This window comes from Pipistrellus hanaki (assembly GCF_964339955.1).
Source record: "Pipistrellus hanaki genome assembly, chromosome: 1".
In the NCBI taxonomy this organism is placed as follows: Eukaryota; Metazoa; Chordata; class Mammalia; order Chiroptera; family Vespertilionidae; genus Pipistrellus; species Pipistrellus hanaki.
This window is the reverse complement of record NC_140503.1, coordinates 175,499,058-175,518,227: the sequence shown is the minus strand read 5'-3', so window position 1 is coordinate 175,518,227 and position 19,170 is coordinate 175,499,058. Positions and strand designations below refer to the sequence as shown.

Sequence of the window (19,170 nt, the reverse complement as noted above, 5' to 3'; positions counted from 1 at the left end):
ACCCAATAATATCAGCACCTTAATTCCTATAAGCTGGGAATGTTACTGAATATGGCTAAAGGAACTTCACATATGTGATCAAGTTAAGGGTCTGGAGATGGGAAGGTTATCTTGCTTTGGAAGTGGGCCTTCAATATAATCATGAGGGTCCATTTAAGGGGCAGACAAGAGATAAGAAGATCAGAGGAGAAAGGTGGGGTTGTCACATCACAATCAGGGTTAGACAAGGTGAGGTGATGTGGGGCCACAAGCCAAGGAATGAGGAGGCATTGCTCTAGAAGCTGGAACTAAACAAAGAAATGTCGTTCTCCCCAGATCCTCCATATGGAACCAATCCTGCCCACCTTGCTCTTAGCGATATAGGATTCATTTTGGACTTCTGCTTCCAGACCAATAAGACAGTATATCTGCATTGTTTTAAGTCACCAAGTTTCTGGTATTTTGTTTCAGAAGCAAAAAGAAAACAAATACAGTACCCTAGTTTCTAGAATCCACCTCACTCACCACTTTGGTTGTATTTGTGCAATGACATACAAAAGACAATAGAAAATGTGAGACTTGAAGTCATTCTAGATAATCACCTTGTGCATTATAGAACTTGGTGACGTCCATGGTCACAATGTAAGATCCTACAATAATTTATTTTATGATTTAGGATAAAAAAAAATCTGACTTCTTACCATTTTTGTAGCTCTTCTTAAATTGCCACTTAATGCTAAGAACATTGGCTGGCGATGTTTCTAGGTATGTAGCTATGATATAAAAATGAGAGAATATTTTCATATTTTTTAGTGATGTTAGTTGTGTGTGTGTGCTTTTTTTTTTTTTATCACTTAGTTTTCTTTCCATTTGGGATGTAGATTTCTTTATGAAGAAAATATTCATGTTCTACCATGATATAGTTGCCTTATTCTCCCCAGGCTTCTAAGCCCTAACGATTGCAGTAGGCCTCAAAGTGCTGGGCAGTAGAATAGCTAAAATAAGAAAAGTACTATATTGTCTTGAGGAGGAAAAGAGAATTGTTCTTTTGATTGGCATTGAGCAAAATGCTATTGTTATTCACACGTACATGTATGTGTGTTTCTTCATTGCTACATGCCTTCCAGAGAATTAAAAACACCTAGTTACCTTAAGCCATTTTCAGATTTTAAACATGAATATGTTGTGATGGTGGTGTCTTTTTTTGTTTGTTTGTTTTGTTTTTTCATCATTAGATATATTTAAAACTTTTTCTTGTTAGATCATAATGACTTTTTCTTATAAGGTTCAAACACTGCTTTATCGTGCTAGATGCTTTAAATTACTTGGGATATTAAATGTCGTTTTTTTGTTTTTTTTCTTTACACATGCTTTTATATAAATGTCATTTGATAGGTGCTAATGTAAATTTATATACCTAATTGTGCTAACAAAAAGACACAAACCGTCTTTGTTTTTTTGCACTATTGTATCTTATCATTGCCATGATTGTCAATGAGTCCTATCTAATAAAAGAGCAATATGCAAATTGACCATACATCTGTTACCTCCACAAGCAACACCCACCAGCCAATCAGGAGCAGGAATGCAAATTAACCCAGCCAAGATGGCTGCTGCCACAGAGAGAGCAGGAGGCTTGGGTTTCCCTGGCAATGGAGAAAACCAAGCTTTCTACCTGCCCTGGACTGCCTTGGCCTCTGTTTAAGGCTACAAAGTTTCAGTTATAGAAGATAAATAAATCCCAGATAACAGGGCCTCTGCTTGAGTCACCAGGGGGTGTGGCTGGCCTGCAAACCACCATAGGTCCCTCACTCAGGTAGCCCCACGCCTTAAGGGAACACATACCCTGATCCTGGACATCCTTTAGGGCAAACCAGCTGGCCCCCACCTGTGCACCAGGCCTCTATCCTATCTAATAAAAGAGTAAGATACAGATTGATCATCACTCCAACACACAAGATGGCTGCCCCCATTGATCAAAGATCCTGCCCCAATGTGGACACAAGATGGCCACTACAAGATGGCCAGCAAGGAAGGGAAGTAAGGAGGGACCAGGGCTGCAAGGGTGAGGAGTTGTGGGCAATCAGGCAAGCAGGGGAGGGCAGTTTTGAGGGACCAGGCCAACAAGGGAGAGCAATTGGGAGCAATCAACCCTGCAAGGGAAGGCAGTTAGGGGTAACCAGGCCTGCAGGGTAGGGCAGTTAGGGGCAAACAAGCTGGCAGGGGAGCAGTTAGGCTTCATTCAGGCTGGCAGCAGAGTGGTTAGGGATGATCAGGCTGGCAGGCAGAAGTGGTTAGGGGCAATCCAGAAGGCAGGCAGGCGAGCAGTTGGGAGCCAGCAGTCCTGGATTGTGAGAGGGAAGTCCAACTGCCCATTTAGGATGGGATCTAGCCTAAATGGGCATTTGGACATCCCTGGAGGGGTCTCAGATTGGAGAGGGTGCAGGCTGGACTGAGGGATACCCCTCCTTCGTGCACAAATTTTGTGCACTGGGCCTCTAGTTACTTAGTAAAATTATATAGGTTTCAAGTGTTCAACTCTATAATATATCATCTATAGACTGCATTATGTGTTTATACCCAAAGTCAACTCTCTGTCCATATATTTAACTGTCTTTACCCTTTTTTCTTCCTCCCTATCCCTACCCTCTGGTAACCAACATACTGTTGTCTGTGTCTTTTTTTTTCTTTCTTTTTTTAATTTCTTGCTTTTAGTTTTATTTCCCACATACAAGTAAAATAATATGGTTCTTGATTTTTCTGTCTGACTTATTCCACTTAGCATGATATTCTCAAGGTCCCTCTGTGCTGTTGCAAGTGGCAGTGTTTCATCCTTTCCTACGGCTGAGTAGTAACCCACTAGTATATGTACCACCTCTTCTTTAGCCAGTCATCTATTGAAGGGCATGTTGGTTGTTTCTAGGTCTTAGCCACTGTAAATAATGCTGCAGTGAATATAGGGGTGCATGTGTCTTTCCAAATAAATGCCATCACATTTTTCAGAAGAAGGGTTTATGGGTCATATGGTGACTTTATGCTTAATTTTTTTGAGGAACCTCCATACTGTTTTCCATAGTGGCTGTAACAGTTTAAATTTTCACCTGTGTGAATAAGGGTTTCTTTTTGTCCACTTCACTGGCTATTAGGGAAATGCAAATCAAAACTACAAAGAGATACAACCTCACTCCTGTTAGAATGACTTTTATCCTCAATACAAGTAATAACAAGTGTTGGAGAGGTTGTGGAATATTCATTCTTAAAAATGGATTTACCTATCCAGTTATTATATTCATTTTTATAAATAAAAGTTTTAGATATATTTAAATATTAAGTTGTTACCTTTTTTAGATTTGGCCAAAAGCTTTTTCAATACCATTATTTTCATTGCCTTTAAAATTATTGTCATGATAATCGTTAAACTTACTTTACAGCTAACAGAACTCTGTGGTTATATTTTCTTAATTTGATTTTGTATTGGGAGGGTGTCTTTCCTACTAAATAAGTATCATTATCTGTCTTCACATTGGTGATATACGATGGACCAGTGAATTTTGCTTATGTAGTATTTAGCTTCTAACTCAATATCATACTGTGTTTGTTAAATGAGTTAATATGAGAAAACTGATCTAATTAATTTTATCTCTAGTTTATTTTAAAGAACTTCCTTAATAAATCTAAAATCCTAAGTTGATAAAAAAATCTTCATTTAAATATATGTAAGAGAAACCAATTTAAAATTAGTATTGATTTTGCCAAAACCCGTTTGGCTCACTGGCGGAGCGTCGGTCTGCGGACTGAAAGGTCCCAGGTTCGATTCTGGTCAGGGGCATGTACATTGGTTGTGGGCACATCCCCGGTGGGGGGTGTGCAGGAGGCAGCTGGTCGATGTTTCTCTCTCATCGATGTTTCTGGCTCTCTATCTCTCTCCCTTCCTCTCCGTAAAAAATCAATAAAATATATTAAAAATAAAATTAGTATTGATTTTAATAAGGGTTTAACTTTGCCTAGGCACTTATGTCTTCTTTTCTTTTCTTTTGACTTCAGGTGCAATAACAGAACCCAGTGTGCAGTCGTGGCAGGTCCTGACGTTTTTCCAGACCCCTGTCCGGGAACCTATAAGTACCTTGAAGTGCAGTATGAATGTGTCCCTTACAGTATGTATATTCCTACCTTTTTTTATAAAGATAAAATAAAGTAAGTTTTGTTTTGCATGCATTGACAAAATATTCTGTATGAAAACATAAAAAAACAATTACATAAATTATGTGGAAAACATGGGTAATTTTAATTTTTTAGGACCGTAACCCCTTTCCACCATTGGAAGAATTAGATGTTGCTTACATGATCCTGTAGCTTTTAATTTTGACTATACACTTCTGTACATTGGTATCTATTCTAAAACTCTTAATGTAAGAATATGAAACATTTAGATGAAAGTTGAAAAGTGGTATGCCACTACTGCATTCCTTCAGGTCCAAGTAAAAGGTAGTGAAAATAAATAATAATATCATCATGTATATAGTGGTATAGAAATTGATAAATTTGAATTTGATGGAAGCAATTATAACTAAGCTTCCCATGTTGTCAGTATTTCAAGAATAAAAATATATTTATCAAATGGGAGCATAGTAAAAAGAAAATACTCGGACTGTTTGAACTAAAGCACTCTTCAGAATGTGTCTTTTATAGGCACACGATGTAGGTCTTTGCAACCTTTACGTCAGATATGGTGTATACCAACTTGTTTTTTTCTTCAGGAATAATGAAGAATCAAACAGTCAAAAATGATACATTTTTTGACTGTTTTACTCAAGGGAATTATCCCTATTTCAAATAAACATATTTTTGAGCTACCTAGTTCATTATTCATAGTTTCACTAGTGAACCTCACTCCGGAAATCCTGTATTCTCCCATTAGATATTCAGCTTATCCCAGAGGTATAAAAAACCTGAGATCATAAAAAAAACCTAAGTTTCAGCTTCCTTTGACATCTAAAAAGAAGCCAACTATCTGGGGATCAGCCAGATGCCTGTGCCAAGAGATAGCTGTAGGCCTGCCTCGTTTCTGCTCATTTAAGAAGCAGCACATTGCTCATGAGCCGTAAGTGAGCAATTCCACCAGCAAGAAATAGGCTGAAATTTTAACATAAGAATGAAAGCAATCAAGAGAAAGTTTTATTTTTTGCTTATTTATACTACATTTGATTAGAGAAAGTGTAGTGACGTTTTATAAAGCTAATTTTCTTGTTATAAAAAATGCAAAAATGTGTAGGTTGGATTGAAATCCCAGTTGAGGTTATGCTTCTTACATGGTTCTCAGGGATCCTTCTATGGAAATAGGAGGTTCATAATGACCATTTGTTCTTCATTAGTAATCATTTAAAGAAATGATATTTGAAGTCCGTTTTAGAACTGTGCCGATTATATCTGGGTTGCAGGACGTGGTCTTTGTGAAAAACGTAGAATAGCTGTGTCCAAGGCATTTTATAAAAACATACACCTAAGGTGTAGATGCACCTCATTTTTAAAAGACAGTCTTTGGCAACTTACAATGATATATGGCATCGAGCTGAAGTAGGAATGTCAAATTATATATCCTTTTCGTAATTTTTAGAAGTTAAAGAATTTTACAGCTGTCTCTTCAATTATCTGTGTTTCTTCTGAATTTCTTTGTAGATAACTACTCCAAAATCCTCTGCCAAGCTTATTCTGAAAAAAGCATCTACTAAAGTTATTTCAATAGAATTAAGAACTTGCTCATACTTGCATAAAAAAATTACTATTTATCACAGATCACTTTTTGCTCTTATAAACTACCAGATATGGACACTTTGATAGCTGAATATTTTATTTTGTAGGTTTCTGGAAGATTGAATATTTATTGATTGTTTTTAGAAGAGTATTCCTATTATATTAAAGCACTTATCTGATTTTTTTTTTATTAAGGAAGAATTTTAAACTTAGGTGCAACACTTGGTTAGTTTATACACCAGCTTAACTTATATGGTAGAGCATAATTGTGTTTATTTAAATTATCTTCTGTATGTGTTTTAGTTAAAAGTAAAATTGGTAATTTCTTTAGTAAATTTAACTTATTTTTTTTAATGATCCAAAATAAAGTATAAACTATTCCAAAAACTATAGGGACTCATTTAAAAGGTGGGTTGATTTAGCAGAAAGATTACCAGAAATTAGAAAGCCTGGGTTTAGAATATGATCTTATTATAGAACAAATTGACTAGGTCCATTAGTGTAGGTAAGCTATTAAAATTTTCTGGATCTCCCCTTATAGACCAAATCTGATCTGTAGTAAATTATGATTTTGATCAACACTATGCTCTTTTTCTTGCCTCTGGCGTAAAACAGATAGGTTTTCCAGTGCTGAACTGATTCACTTATTTATAATAGCTACCGTTTGAATTTACTACATGTGATTTACAACATGGGTTAAATGTTTACATACATCATTTTATTTTATTCTCATAATATCCTCACTGTGTTAGGTAGGAATATCACCATTTTACCAGAGAGGAAACTGAGGCTCCCTTGGATAAGTGGCTATCTCTTGGAAAATATAGAATAGCTAGAAAATGGTAGAGCCACGATTTGACTTGTCATTAGTAACTGTTCTTAAGGACCCAGCTATAGTTCTCCTCATAGATTTTTTTCTTTATATTTTCATTAATTATGAAATCTCATTCAATATTTAATTCATAATTTTCATCAGTAAAATAATGGAACATGGTGTAAGCAAATGATTTAAAGACCCAGGTCCAGTTCTTACTTTATTTACTTTTAAGAGGTTTGTATGTCTTTCTTAAAGCAGATGAATCACTGTCAACTTCAATTTTATAAAAATACCTAATGAAGCTTTCTGATTTAAACTAGTTTGCGCCATGAAAATGCTACCCACTGTTTAGAATAAGGCTTTTACCAAAGTAGCAAATTAAGAAGTTGTTTAAATTACCTGAATCATAAGAAAAAATCCTTGTACTTAATATATTTATTAAAATACCCCTATTGTAGCCTTTGCCAGTGTTCCTCAGTTGGTTGAACATAGTCCTGTGTACTGAAAGATTGCTGGTTTGATTTCCGCTCAGGGCATATGCCAAGATTTCAGGCTCAGTTCCCTGTAGAGGGCGTGCAGTAGGTAGCTGATTGATGTTTCACTCTCAAATCAATGTTTCTCTCTCTGTCTTCCCCTTCCTCTCTCTAAAAATCAATAAAAATATTTTAAAATCCCTATTTATTATTAGAATAAAAACTTCAGTCTTAAGATTTATTAATATTTGAGCATATTCTATTTAAACAACTGAATAAACAAATAATGTTAAGTTGTATTTCTTAAACAATTCACTAATTCCAAGTTTCATTTTGAATTGTAGACAATAAACTTCATGTATTTAGTGATATATTTAATATTTATGAATATTTTTAATATTGGAATGTGGAAATATATTGATATTTTCTTCCTTTATACATACTCTTTATGTGCATTTCCATGGTAATACTAATTTTTAAGAGAATAGTTTTTCATGGAAAATAAATAAAACTTTGAAATATAGAAATGCAGGGGAAAAACTAAAATATGTTGGGAAACATATCAATATTAATGATACGGAAGCATATAAGAGGTAAAATTCAACAACTTCTTTGTATTACCCAATAAAATAAAGTTAACAATGCTGAAGGTAAGCCTGCAATAATTTTTGCACAGATTTTTGTCAGTAAGTAGGTTCATAATTTAACAATGGCAGTTTTAGAAGCTTAGACTGAATCAAACAAACGGAATGACTTTTGTTTTTATTGAAATCATTTTTTACTTTTCAATTACAGTTGACAATACAATATGATATTAGTTCCAGGTATACACCTCAGTGATTTGACTTCATATAACTTACTAAGTTATCAGTATGACTTTTTAAAAAATATATTGATAAAAAAGAAGCTAAGAAAAATTAGTGATGGTAAACAATTTTGTGAGGTGACCTGCTGGGAGTGTTCTGTACTCAATTTTTTGCCATCACTGTAGTTATTCTCTTCTGTCCTTAGTTTTTCCTCTTGTCTGTACTGTCTTGTTTGTGTTCACAGATACCCTGTTTGTGACCAAATTTGTGACAGACAAATCAATATTTTTCTCTGTTCCTGTCACACCTTAGTTCCAGTGTGACTTTTATAGCCTTTGCGTTTTCTTTGAGGTTTGACTTTTCTCCTTAGCGGTATTTTCTCCCTGGGAGATGACCCAGATATTCCAGAGGTTAAACCTCAGCATTTACCAATGTCACATTTTTGCTCTATCTTCCTTCTCACCCCACCCGCCATGCTTTCTGGGGTGATTTGGGATTGGAATCATGGCATCTTCAAGTAGAGCTTCCTTCATTTAGCCAGTTTACAGGGATGAATTGTGTTAGGGAGAAAATAATAGAACAACTAACCACCTACTTAGGGTATTTCTGAGCAAGGCATCTTCACTCTGTATCCTGCTGACAATTTGTCTTTCTTCCAAGGCATACAATTTCACGCACATTAAACTCAAAAAGTGCTTGTCTTTTCTCACAATCTAGCCTTTCTCTTCAGTTCTTTGTTTCTTCCTTTCAAAAATACAAAGCGCATATTACTTATTCTAATGACCTTCTGTCATGGTGGATTTTCTGCTGAAATGGAGGGAGGAAGCATACAATTTTGAGCGCATATTAGAAATGAGTGTTTGATTAAACCAATTTTATGTTGTAGCACTTAAAGACTTTCTGAAGACATTACATTAACCATCTGAAGACATATAAAATAAGTATTAGAAAATTAATATTTACAAATAATTATGTAATATTTTAGTTTAGTTTTTAACTATAAGAAAAATGCATTACACTTTTAGCATTTAAAACAAACATTTTAACTATTTAATTATAAATAACTACATTTTTGCAAATAATAGTCTACTGAGTGTATATTTAAATGTATGCATAATTTGGTTCCTATTCTATAAATAAGTAATTACATATTTTAAAACTCATTGTGCTGAAATGAACCCATATGTTTAATTTTTAAAAGATCACAGAAATGTCAAGATGTATTCTGATTCCCAATATATTGCAATACCTTTTTCAGTTTTTGACATATAGAAAACATTAAAACGCATCTATTGAATGATGGAAAGAAAAAAGAAATTTAGTTAAATTGCTCCAGAAGTAATATATGCATTGCTAAAATTATAAATATAAGAAATTCTTTCCTACAAACACCACCTTATTACTCCAAAAGGGAGATCTGTGATAAAAATATAGATTACATATATTTTATTTTCTCAAAATTGCTTGGTGATTGTGATTATATCCCTCACTACTAGTAACCAATTTTTTTTTCATAGTCTTCTACATGTTTTAGCTTCAAGTCTTCTACAAGTTTTAGCTTCAAGCATTAATCCTTCTATAAAAAGAGTGCCAGTTACCTGAATTCTCTTTTTTTAGAATATTTTTAACTAGAGGAACAGTATTTTTTCTCCCTTTTCTCTCCCATCAGTTTCGCTCTTTCTCTGTCATATAGTTTCTCCCTACTTCACAGTGTCATCTACCTACCAGATAATCCATATAGCTCTTACAAATATATCAGTGATTACTTAGTATTAATTTAAACATTGTCTGTATGCCCAAAATGTTATATATTCATAAAAGTTGCTATCATCGCTTTAGAATCCAGGAAGGATAGTGCTTAAATCTGAGCTCTCTTAAGGGGTTGCTCTTTTTAAAACTCAGTGATACATCCAATTTTCTGAATCCATACTCATCCCACTGTGTTTCTGTAGGCTCTGTGATCACTTACACTTCCTCATCTGCAACCCCTTTGGACCTGACCTGCTGGTACTGATAATTGCATGAATCACACCCAAGCTTGCCATGGAGTTTGGCCATTTTGTCTTTTACTTTCTTACTAGAATTATCTTTTAGTATTAGTTTATTTACCTCCAGCCCCATTTTTCCCCATAGACAGCAATAGGAGGTATTAATCTCCTCAAATGTATCCTCAAATGGTAGACCCTGGCCATGTCATTTATTTTAGTCAACAAATAATAGTTGGACCCCTGTTCTTTTAATCTTCATAAACTGTCTTTAGGCACTCACAGTGTAATTAATTATAAAGCAATTGGAACCCATCTTTTAAACATTTTATAGTTAGAGAACATGAGACCTAGAATAAATGAAATAGTCAATGATTATATAGTTAAAACTCATTCTTAATTGCTGGTTGAGTTGTCTTTCCATCGTGCTACATTGTTTCTTTGAATCTCAAAGTTGTTTTTTTCTGTCTAGAGATGGAAAGAGTGATTAATGATTAAGACTTAACTCTCAAACATATAAAATATTATAATATATTCTCTTTAATTGAAATTTGGCATTCAAACATTATTTTTTTGTTTTAACTAAAATTCTTACAGAAAAAAAAAGTCAGGATTCAAAACGATGCTTGTGTGAGGTCTTTGTTTGCCTTCAATCCTATAATTAATGCAATTAATGATTATATATATTGAGATATCAAAAAACCCACAACTTTCTCAATATTTTGAAAGAGTCATCTTTTTGTGTATGTGTTTAGATTTAACCCTCCTGACCATTTCTCATAAATTGAATTCGAAAGCACCAGTAGGTAAACCATTTTAGAGAACATAGGATATGCAGTTTGCTGTTATGCTCTCTAGATGCTAACCATTTGTTTTTGGAAGCCTTCATATATGCATTCAGATTTCTGTGGCAGCGTCTTTCTGATCTCAGTTTTTGGAACAGCTTGAAATAAGCACAGTACTCAGTAACATTGATTTTTCAGGTTCCAAAACAGTTTGCAGTTAAAACTCAAACAAAAAACAAGCAACTTGTGGAATTATGGAAAGAAAACTTAATCTCTCCAAAAAGCAGAACATAACATTTGCTTTACTGTGATTTTTCCTAGACTCGATCTCTCCCTTGTTCCCCTTACTCTTAGAGAACTCTTCCAAGTTAAGTTTACCAAGATAACAGGGAAAGCTTAGAAGGAATATAGCATTCTCATTTGTTGAAAACAGAATACATTAATTTTTCCAAGAAGACTTTGTCCCCATCCTCCTTCCTGGATTCATTATGATTGTTTATTGATTGTGTGTATAACTCTTAGCCAGTTACTTATGTATGCCAGAGTCTAACAAAGCTTGTTTCTTATGACAGTGCTTTGATCTTATCCTTTTCGGTTACTCACCGAGAACTATTCATCCAGATTCATCAAGATTAACTTTAAAAAAATGCCTAACTAGTAAAAAATATTTATTGAGGCAAAGCTGTAAGAACTCCTCATTTTACTATATCATGCATTTGCTATGCTCATAACAAATGGGTTCAAATCGATCAAACCATTAAACCTCAGAGGGAAGGTAGGGGAGGATGGGGGTAAAGGGGAAAGATCAACCAAAGGACTTATATGCATGAATATAAGCCAATGGACACAGACAACAGGGGGGTGAAGGCATGAGGGGAGGTATGGGGAGTAATGAGGGAATAAGGACACATATGAAACACCATAATCAATAAAGAAATTTTTAAAAAATCAGAAATTTGAAGAAGAAAAAAAAGAGAAAGGGTTCACATACAAGCTCAGGCCTCATAAATTATGAATGACTGCTTTGCAAAAGATGGCAGGGGTTACTCTTTTTAAGAATGAGTGATAAGCCGAAACCAATTTGGCTCAATGGATAGAGCGTCGGCTTGGGGACTGAAAGGTCTCGGGTTCGATTCTGGTCAAGGGCATGTACCTTGGTTGCAGGCATATCCCCAGTAGGGGGTGTGCAAGAGGCAGCTGACGGATAACTCTCTCATCGATGTTTCTAACTCTCTATCTCTCTCCCTTCCTCTCTGTACAAAATCAATAAAATATATTTTAAAAAAAAGAATGAGTGATAAGTGTAAAGCAAGAAACATAATGCTATGCTGTGTCTTTAGAACTTGGCAATCCTTGCTATTTCTCAATATTTGCCTACATTTGTGATTAGCACTTATTCTGATACAAAATTCAAGATTTTATGATGAGTTTATACTGCCTGATTGAAATATATCCACTGCTGCTTCTTGGAGGTATCAAATGATATTTTCTAAGATATTGAAATATATTATTTATTCTAAGGCAGTAGCTTGAACACAGTAGGAGCTGTTCCTTAAAAATCCTGTTACCATTTGTTCTAAAACCAACCTATAACAGCCATTTTATTTTACCTAAGTAGTATAAAGCCGGGACCTTTTCCTTTTTTCATAGGCAATAGGATGAAGATCCATGTGATTTACTAGAAAAATCAAATGAATCTAATATTTTTAAAATATTGGTTTATCCCTTCAATGCTAGCACTAACTTCAAACTGTTTTTACCTATTCAACTAAATAATATACACAACAGAATTAAAATAGTTTCTAGCTGACATTAATGCTTAATAGAATTTGCTATTATTGTTTAAATGTTTTCTAAATGTAATGAGTATTTATTTAGCTAAATCATAAAATTCTGAAAACCAAGTCATACATAATATTTTACAATCCTTATTTAAGCTCCTCATATATTCTGGATGTGTTTTTAAGAGTTAAAATTCTGGCATTGAACAGTATTCTTTTGGTAGATTATAGACTTTTTACAGAAACTGAGATCTAATTTTATATTAGTGATAGTTGCTAGGTATTGATTTGAGGGAAATTGATCATTAAACATTTAGAAGCTCATTTTCTGATTGGAGTGGAAACTGGAGTGACTTAGAAGCTGATGTCCCAGGCAATAGCTGATTGAGAAATAATATATTGGGGTGTTGAATAAAAATAGACTGTAAGTCTAATACTTGACGTTCTTCCTCTTTCTCAAAATCAAAAATGAAAGAGAAATTGCTAAAGAAAATTGGGAACTTCTTTTCTAATAGTAGATACTATTCTCTGAACAAGTTCTGAGTGCTAAAGCTGTGCTTAATATTTTATATATGCCATTTTGTTCCCTCAGAAAAATAAGGAAGTAAAAAAATATAAATTAAGTCTTCAGCTTGTCCAAGTCTTCACTCTTGGTTAGATGAGTGGGAAGGGGAGATAGGGGAAGTGGAGTACTACAAGTCCCTTTGATTCATGTGATTTTGCTTTTTCTCATTCTGCTAAGGAAAGCAGTTAAAAATGTCATCTTGTCTGAGAAAGGCTGACACCTGTCTTTTGTAAAATATTTGCTGCTCTCTAGTCTGGTACCTATAGAGTGAATTTGTGTGTGCTAGATTTAGCTTGACTTCAGAATAATTTTTATCAAGAGGTAGGGATGGGCCCTGACGGGTGTGGCTCAGTTGGGTAGGTGTCATCCAGTGCACAAAAAAGTTGTCTGTTCCATTCCAGGTCAGGGCACATGCTCAAGTTCCACACTCAATTCCCAGTAGGGGGCGTGCAGTAGGCAGTCAATGGATGTCTCTTTCTCTCCCTCTCTGTCTCCCTCCCCCTGTCCTTTTCTCTCGCTTTCTAAATCCATCATATATATATATAAAATATAAAAGGCGGTAGGGATCCTTGTTAGGAACCTAGTGTTGGAACAAGGAGGCAGAAAAACTACAGTTGATGAGTGGGGGTGACCACTATCACTTATTCTGTAACTCTTGCCCTGAACTCAATCTCATTTTACTGATTTGTTGCTGTTAATGAGGAAGCTTTTGCATTAGTTTTCTTCTGCTGTTATTTTAAACTGCCACAAACACAGTAGCTCAGGTCCAATAATTACAGGCAGTTGTTCCTTGTGATTAAGCCCCTATGCCTTAACACAACACAAGTTTATACTACTACAGGTGTAGAGGTGCAAAGGCTAACATTAGGATGTTTGTGGGGGTGCCTTCCTTTTGGATGCTTCAGGGGAGAATCTGTGTCCTCGTCTTTTCCATCTTCCAAAAGCCATCTGCATTCTATGGCTCGTGGCCCCTTCCTCTACTTTCAAATCACTTCCCTCTAACCCCTGCTTCTGTCCCCACATCGCCTCTGACATTAACCCTCATTTTTCCCTTTAATAAAAACCTTGGGAATAGATTGGGCCCATCTGGATGATTCAGTATCATATCAAAATCCTTAATTTAATCACACCTGTAAAAGTTCCTTTTGCCATGAAAGGTAAAAAAAAATGCACAAGTTCTGGACATTAGGTCATGAATACTCTGGAAGGCATTATTCAGCCTATGCCAGGTTGTCTTTAAGTAAAATAGGCATTTTAAAAAGTACAATTCAGTGCAGAACACATGAAAGATGTGTTTTTTAATGAGAATACGCCCTCGGCTAACCAAGTGTCAGTGGTCACAGAATGCTCTTATAAACCTCTAGAAGAAAATGGACAGTCCATGGCTGATTCAGACTGACAGATTAAATTAAAACCAAGACCCTTACCTTATTCTTGTATGGTAAAATGTCTTCTTCTTTATGGTTACATAAATGAAGAATAAAAATAAAAATACTATAAACTGTGTAAAAATATGAAGGTGAAGTTTATTTGACTTTTTACCACTAGAGATAAATTCAACTAACTTTGGAATGACCATTCTTTTAGGACTTGCTTTATGCATATATACACCAAGTGTGATTATTTACATGGGTAGGAGTTACACAGACACACACACACACACACACACACACACACACACACACACACACAATTTAATGTATCTTCTTCATAGTTCTGTCTACATTCAGGTGTTCTTTGGAGACCTTTACATTAGTGTGTATGTATGTGTGTGTGCGTGTGTGTGTGTGTGTGTGTGTGTGTGTGTTTACAAAAACAGAATTGATCACATTATACACATGTCTTGCTTTTCTCACTGTACAATACCTTGTGAATTTCACACAAGTCAGCCAATATAACTTTGATTGATTTCAAGGGCTTTATAATAGCTTGTGGGTTGATGTAGACATGGATAGTGTATTAAATAATTCCCCTTGTAATGGCAATTAATTTTTTATTTTGCTTTGTATGTGATACTGTGAATGTTGTTTCAGTCTTTTGGGGCAAGGTTATCTCTCTGCTGATCTGCAAAGAAGTATTTGCTTCATCACTTCAAACAGCAGCGAGGTTCTTGCCACTTGACACAGGAGAAGCTGTCCGCTGAGGGAGTTAATGGTTCCAGCCATAGAGAAAAGCTGAATGGGACTGAACCCGTGACCTCTCATTCTTCACCAGGGTCCAACCCACACCACTGGCAGTTCTTAGCCTTTTCCAACATTTGAGGAATGAGTTTTAATATCTGTCCAGTCACTTCATTTGGAGAGTTTTCTTTTACTAAATGTTGGAAGTATCATAATATCTGTCACAGGTAGTGCAGCTCACTTAATCAAGGTAACTTTGAACTAAGCAGTAAAGAAGGGACTGTTACACCTATGAATTCATTTATGTAGTGTCAGCAAGACTGGGCATTTGTTTTTACTTTTTATCTGAATTATATATTTTAACCCTTTGCACTCCGAACCATTCTGGACATTGGCTACCAGCTACTCGACGCTACTTTGTGGCGGAAACGTGCATTGAATTAACTCAATTCCCCGTAATCACTAATAAACTGCAATGTCCCACCTGAGAGGGGACATCTGAGTGATATGCTAGAATTCCGATGTCCCCTGAGAGGGGACAGCGGAGTGCAAAGGGTTAAGCATGTGGTAGCTGCCTCCTTGCTATCTGTCTTTTTCTTCCATTACTTTGCTGATAATTTTTTTTGGTCAAAAATCATCTGAAAGTTTCTGTTGAGCCAAACGTTATTTTCACAGAACTCATTCTTTAATCTCTGCAGTAGGTGTGACCACTTACCCTCTTGGTCTTTACTAACCACTCCCTCTGTGTTATATGAAAATGTTATCTTGTACATTATATCTCTCTAATTGCACCTCTCAGTTTTCTTTTTATTTAATTTCAGCAATCCTTTCCTACCCTCTTCCTTGCACTTTCATGTGCCCCCCTCTTTTTTTTTTTTCCCCCTCAAACTCCGTATAAAGAAATATACAATCATGGTATACTGGTGGTTGAGTTTTATTTGCCTTCTAATTGACCATTAGTCAGTCATTCAGTTGTTGGCTTGCTCTATCTATCTATCTATCTATCTATCTCTCATCTATCTATCTATGTCATATTGATAGTGTCCAACACTTTTTTGAAAATTTTTGAAGAACCCCTGCCCAACTGAATCTCATATTACAATTATTATTTTATTTTGTTCAATTGCTTACATTTTTGAAAAATTCAGTGATCACAATGTTTCAACAAACATGTAGTGGGTAGCTTCAGTGTGTTTTTGACTAATCATGTTCTTGACTAGTAACATGGAAAAATGAGAGTTGTTATCTTGAAAATTATCATGCTCCAATTTTTTTTTTTTATTCTTAACATCACTGCATATCCCCAAACTATTGTATACCTTTATCTTTTATTATGCTTCTCTGAGTGAAAGTAAATTAGAACTCAAGGGAAAATGTCAAAAATCCATGAATAAGAGTACTTAAAGTTAAGGACAGGTTTTTTTGTGTTTAATTTTTCCATTCTAGTTTTTGTAAGACTTGATGATTTCCACTTTTGTGAAAATAAAAGCAATAATTGGAATAATAACAGAAAAGGTATCCTTTTCTTCTATGCTATTCTGTTTTCATGCTTTAACTCAGTATTGTCCACTGTTTGTTTAGTTTCCTACATTGAGTAACCAGATTAACATATATTTGTATTTATTTTTGTTATTCCTCACCTGAAGACATTTTTTCCATTGTTTTTTTAGAGAATTTTGTTGGAAGGGGGAGGATAGAGAAAGAGAGAGAGAGAAAATCAATCAATCCATTAGTTGCCTCCCACACATGCCCTGACCAGCACCAGGGATTAGAACCTGAAACCTAGGTATATGCCCTTGACTAGGAATCAAACCTGCAACCCTTCAGTGCTTGGGCCAGCTCTCTAAGGGCTAAGCAACACTGACCAAGGCAACCAGACTAATCTTTAAACTGTCATGTTCACTTTTCTAAAGCTTCAGAGGAAGTGAATGACTTTAGCTCCAACCAAGATTTATTCTAATTTTTTGTGTGTGTTTTAAGCAAACCTAAGATATAACATGTTAGAATTCTAACTGGCTTCTAAAACTAATAATGTTAGATCCTTAAAGTCAGTATTTTTAAATCACCAAGAAATTTTAAAGTGGTAAAATAATGATTATGGTAAGTCTGAGATTAAGCTGTCACATCAGAGTAATTTGATTTTAAGTCTGGCTCCACCACCTCCATTAGTAATCATATCCCTGACACAGACAAAGTTCATCCAATATGAGTTCTCAATGCGAACGAGTTATTGATGTTTCTGTGTTACTTTGGTCAGTCAATAAGGTTAAAAGGATAAAGTTTATTTAGTTTTAAGCATTACAGTCTTGAAGTCGAATGTCTATTTAATTAAATTTTCCAATATTTGGCAAGGAAGGACTGGTAGTCTCAGCTTTCTTTGGGTTGATATTAAATAACATCTTGTGAAATTTGGTAAAGACATCTACAGTAATATGAAACAGATATACTGCAGAGCACTATATAGGAGAGCACTAGGATTTTTGTTGAGATGATTAATAATTTCTAAGAGTCTCATGATGCTAAAAGATTGAATAATGTCTGCAAGTCTCAAGTGTGATATTTATTTTCTAACTGGCTTGTGATAATCTGTAATAATCTTTTTCAAATATTGAGCAAAAAAATGTATACTTTATATAATTATTTAAATTACTTCTGAACCAAGCAGGTGGTTATGACTTCAAACAATATGAATTCCTTGTACATTGTATTTGTTATCCAGGCACCCATTATATAATCATCCCATTTTTCTGCCTTTACCATGTTTTCTTTCTAGTGTAGCAAAAAGTCATTAAATATAAACAGGCATTGATTATGTTTATGATAAATACTATTACAAAGGAAACTTCTAAAAAAACATATGTGTTGGGTGGTAAAACTATTTAGGGGGTAGAATTTTTTATATATTTTTTTTCAATTCAGTTGCCATACATTATTATATTACTTTCAGGTGTACAACCCAGTGATGAGACATCTGTATAACTTATTATCCTGGTAAAGGTACTACCCATCTGATACCATACATAGTTATTACAATACTAGTAGCCCTGCGCAGGAATCCATGTGCCAGTAGGTCGCTGTGGCCCTCCTATAGTTCCCTGCCCCCTGCGCTGCCCTCCTGTAGCTCCCCCCAAAACCCCATAGCTGGCTGCCCTGCCCCTTTCTGTGGCTCTGCAATGCCCCAGCCTCCTGCAGATCTGTGATCCAGTCCTGAAGCTGTAGGTCATTACCCCTCAGGGCATAATGGATAATTAGCATATTCTTCTCTTGTTATATAGGATTATTGACTATGTTCCCTATGCTGTATTTTATGTCCTCGTGACTCTTCTGTAACTACTAATTTGCACTTCTTAATCCCTTCTCCTCTTTTACTCATCCCTCTAACTCCCCTCCCATCTGGCAGTTATCAAAATGCTCTCTGGTTCTATTAGTCTGTTTCTTTTCTGCTTGTTTGTTTATTTTTATTTTTTAAATTCTGCATATAAGTGAAATCATATGGCATTTGTCTTTCTCTGTCTGACTTATATCACTCAGCACAATACTTCTAAGTCCATCCATGTTGCAGAAGGCAAAATTTCCTTCTTTTTTATGGTTGAGTCATATTTTATTACAATATGCATAGGGTAGAATTCCTTGATTATTTATCATTTCAGAATATATATCTGATTTCAATCCACAAAATCACTTTCTGTTTCAGAAAGTATGATGCTTTCTACAACAGGGTTTTAGCTGCGTAGAAGTTGACAGTTACTTGCAAGTGATACTTAATCTTCAAGTTAATTTTCCTTCCTTAAAAGAATGGTAGGTTAAATATAATTTTAATTATTTACTTTACTTATTTTATACCACTGTTATTATGGATTTGAGTGATATTTTAGTAATTTAATTACTTAGTAGACTTGAACTCCAACTAGCTTATATTCCAATTATAATTGCAACAGATGCTATATCTTAAAATCCCAACTACAACAAGAAAAAAATTTCTCATGTACATTCAACACATATTCATGAAATGCCTTACATATGAATAATAATATATATTTCTCAAGTTTCTTGTATTTGTTCATATCCAATTACCTGTTACATTGTCTAACATATATATTAGTAGATA

The 19,170-nt window shown here is 34.9% G+C and overlaps 1 protein-coding gene across 36 annotated transcripts in view; it reads left to right on the top strand.

Moving 5' to 3' along the window:
* The window catches only part of ADGRL3 (adhesion G protein-coupled receptor L3), a 723,514-nt gene that overhangs the window by 406,012 nt on the left and 298,332 nt on the right, over positions 1 to 19,170 (top strand). For all 36 annotated transcript variants that reach the window (XM_084885599.1, XM_084885586.1, XM_084885612.1 and 33 more), the window contains one exon: positions 4,024 to 4,133. In XM_084885599.1, coding sequence (XP_084741725.1) covers positions 4,024 to 4,133 — 110 coding nt within the window. The remainder of the gene's footprint in view (positions 1 to 4,023; positions 4,134 to 19,170) is intronic.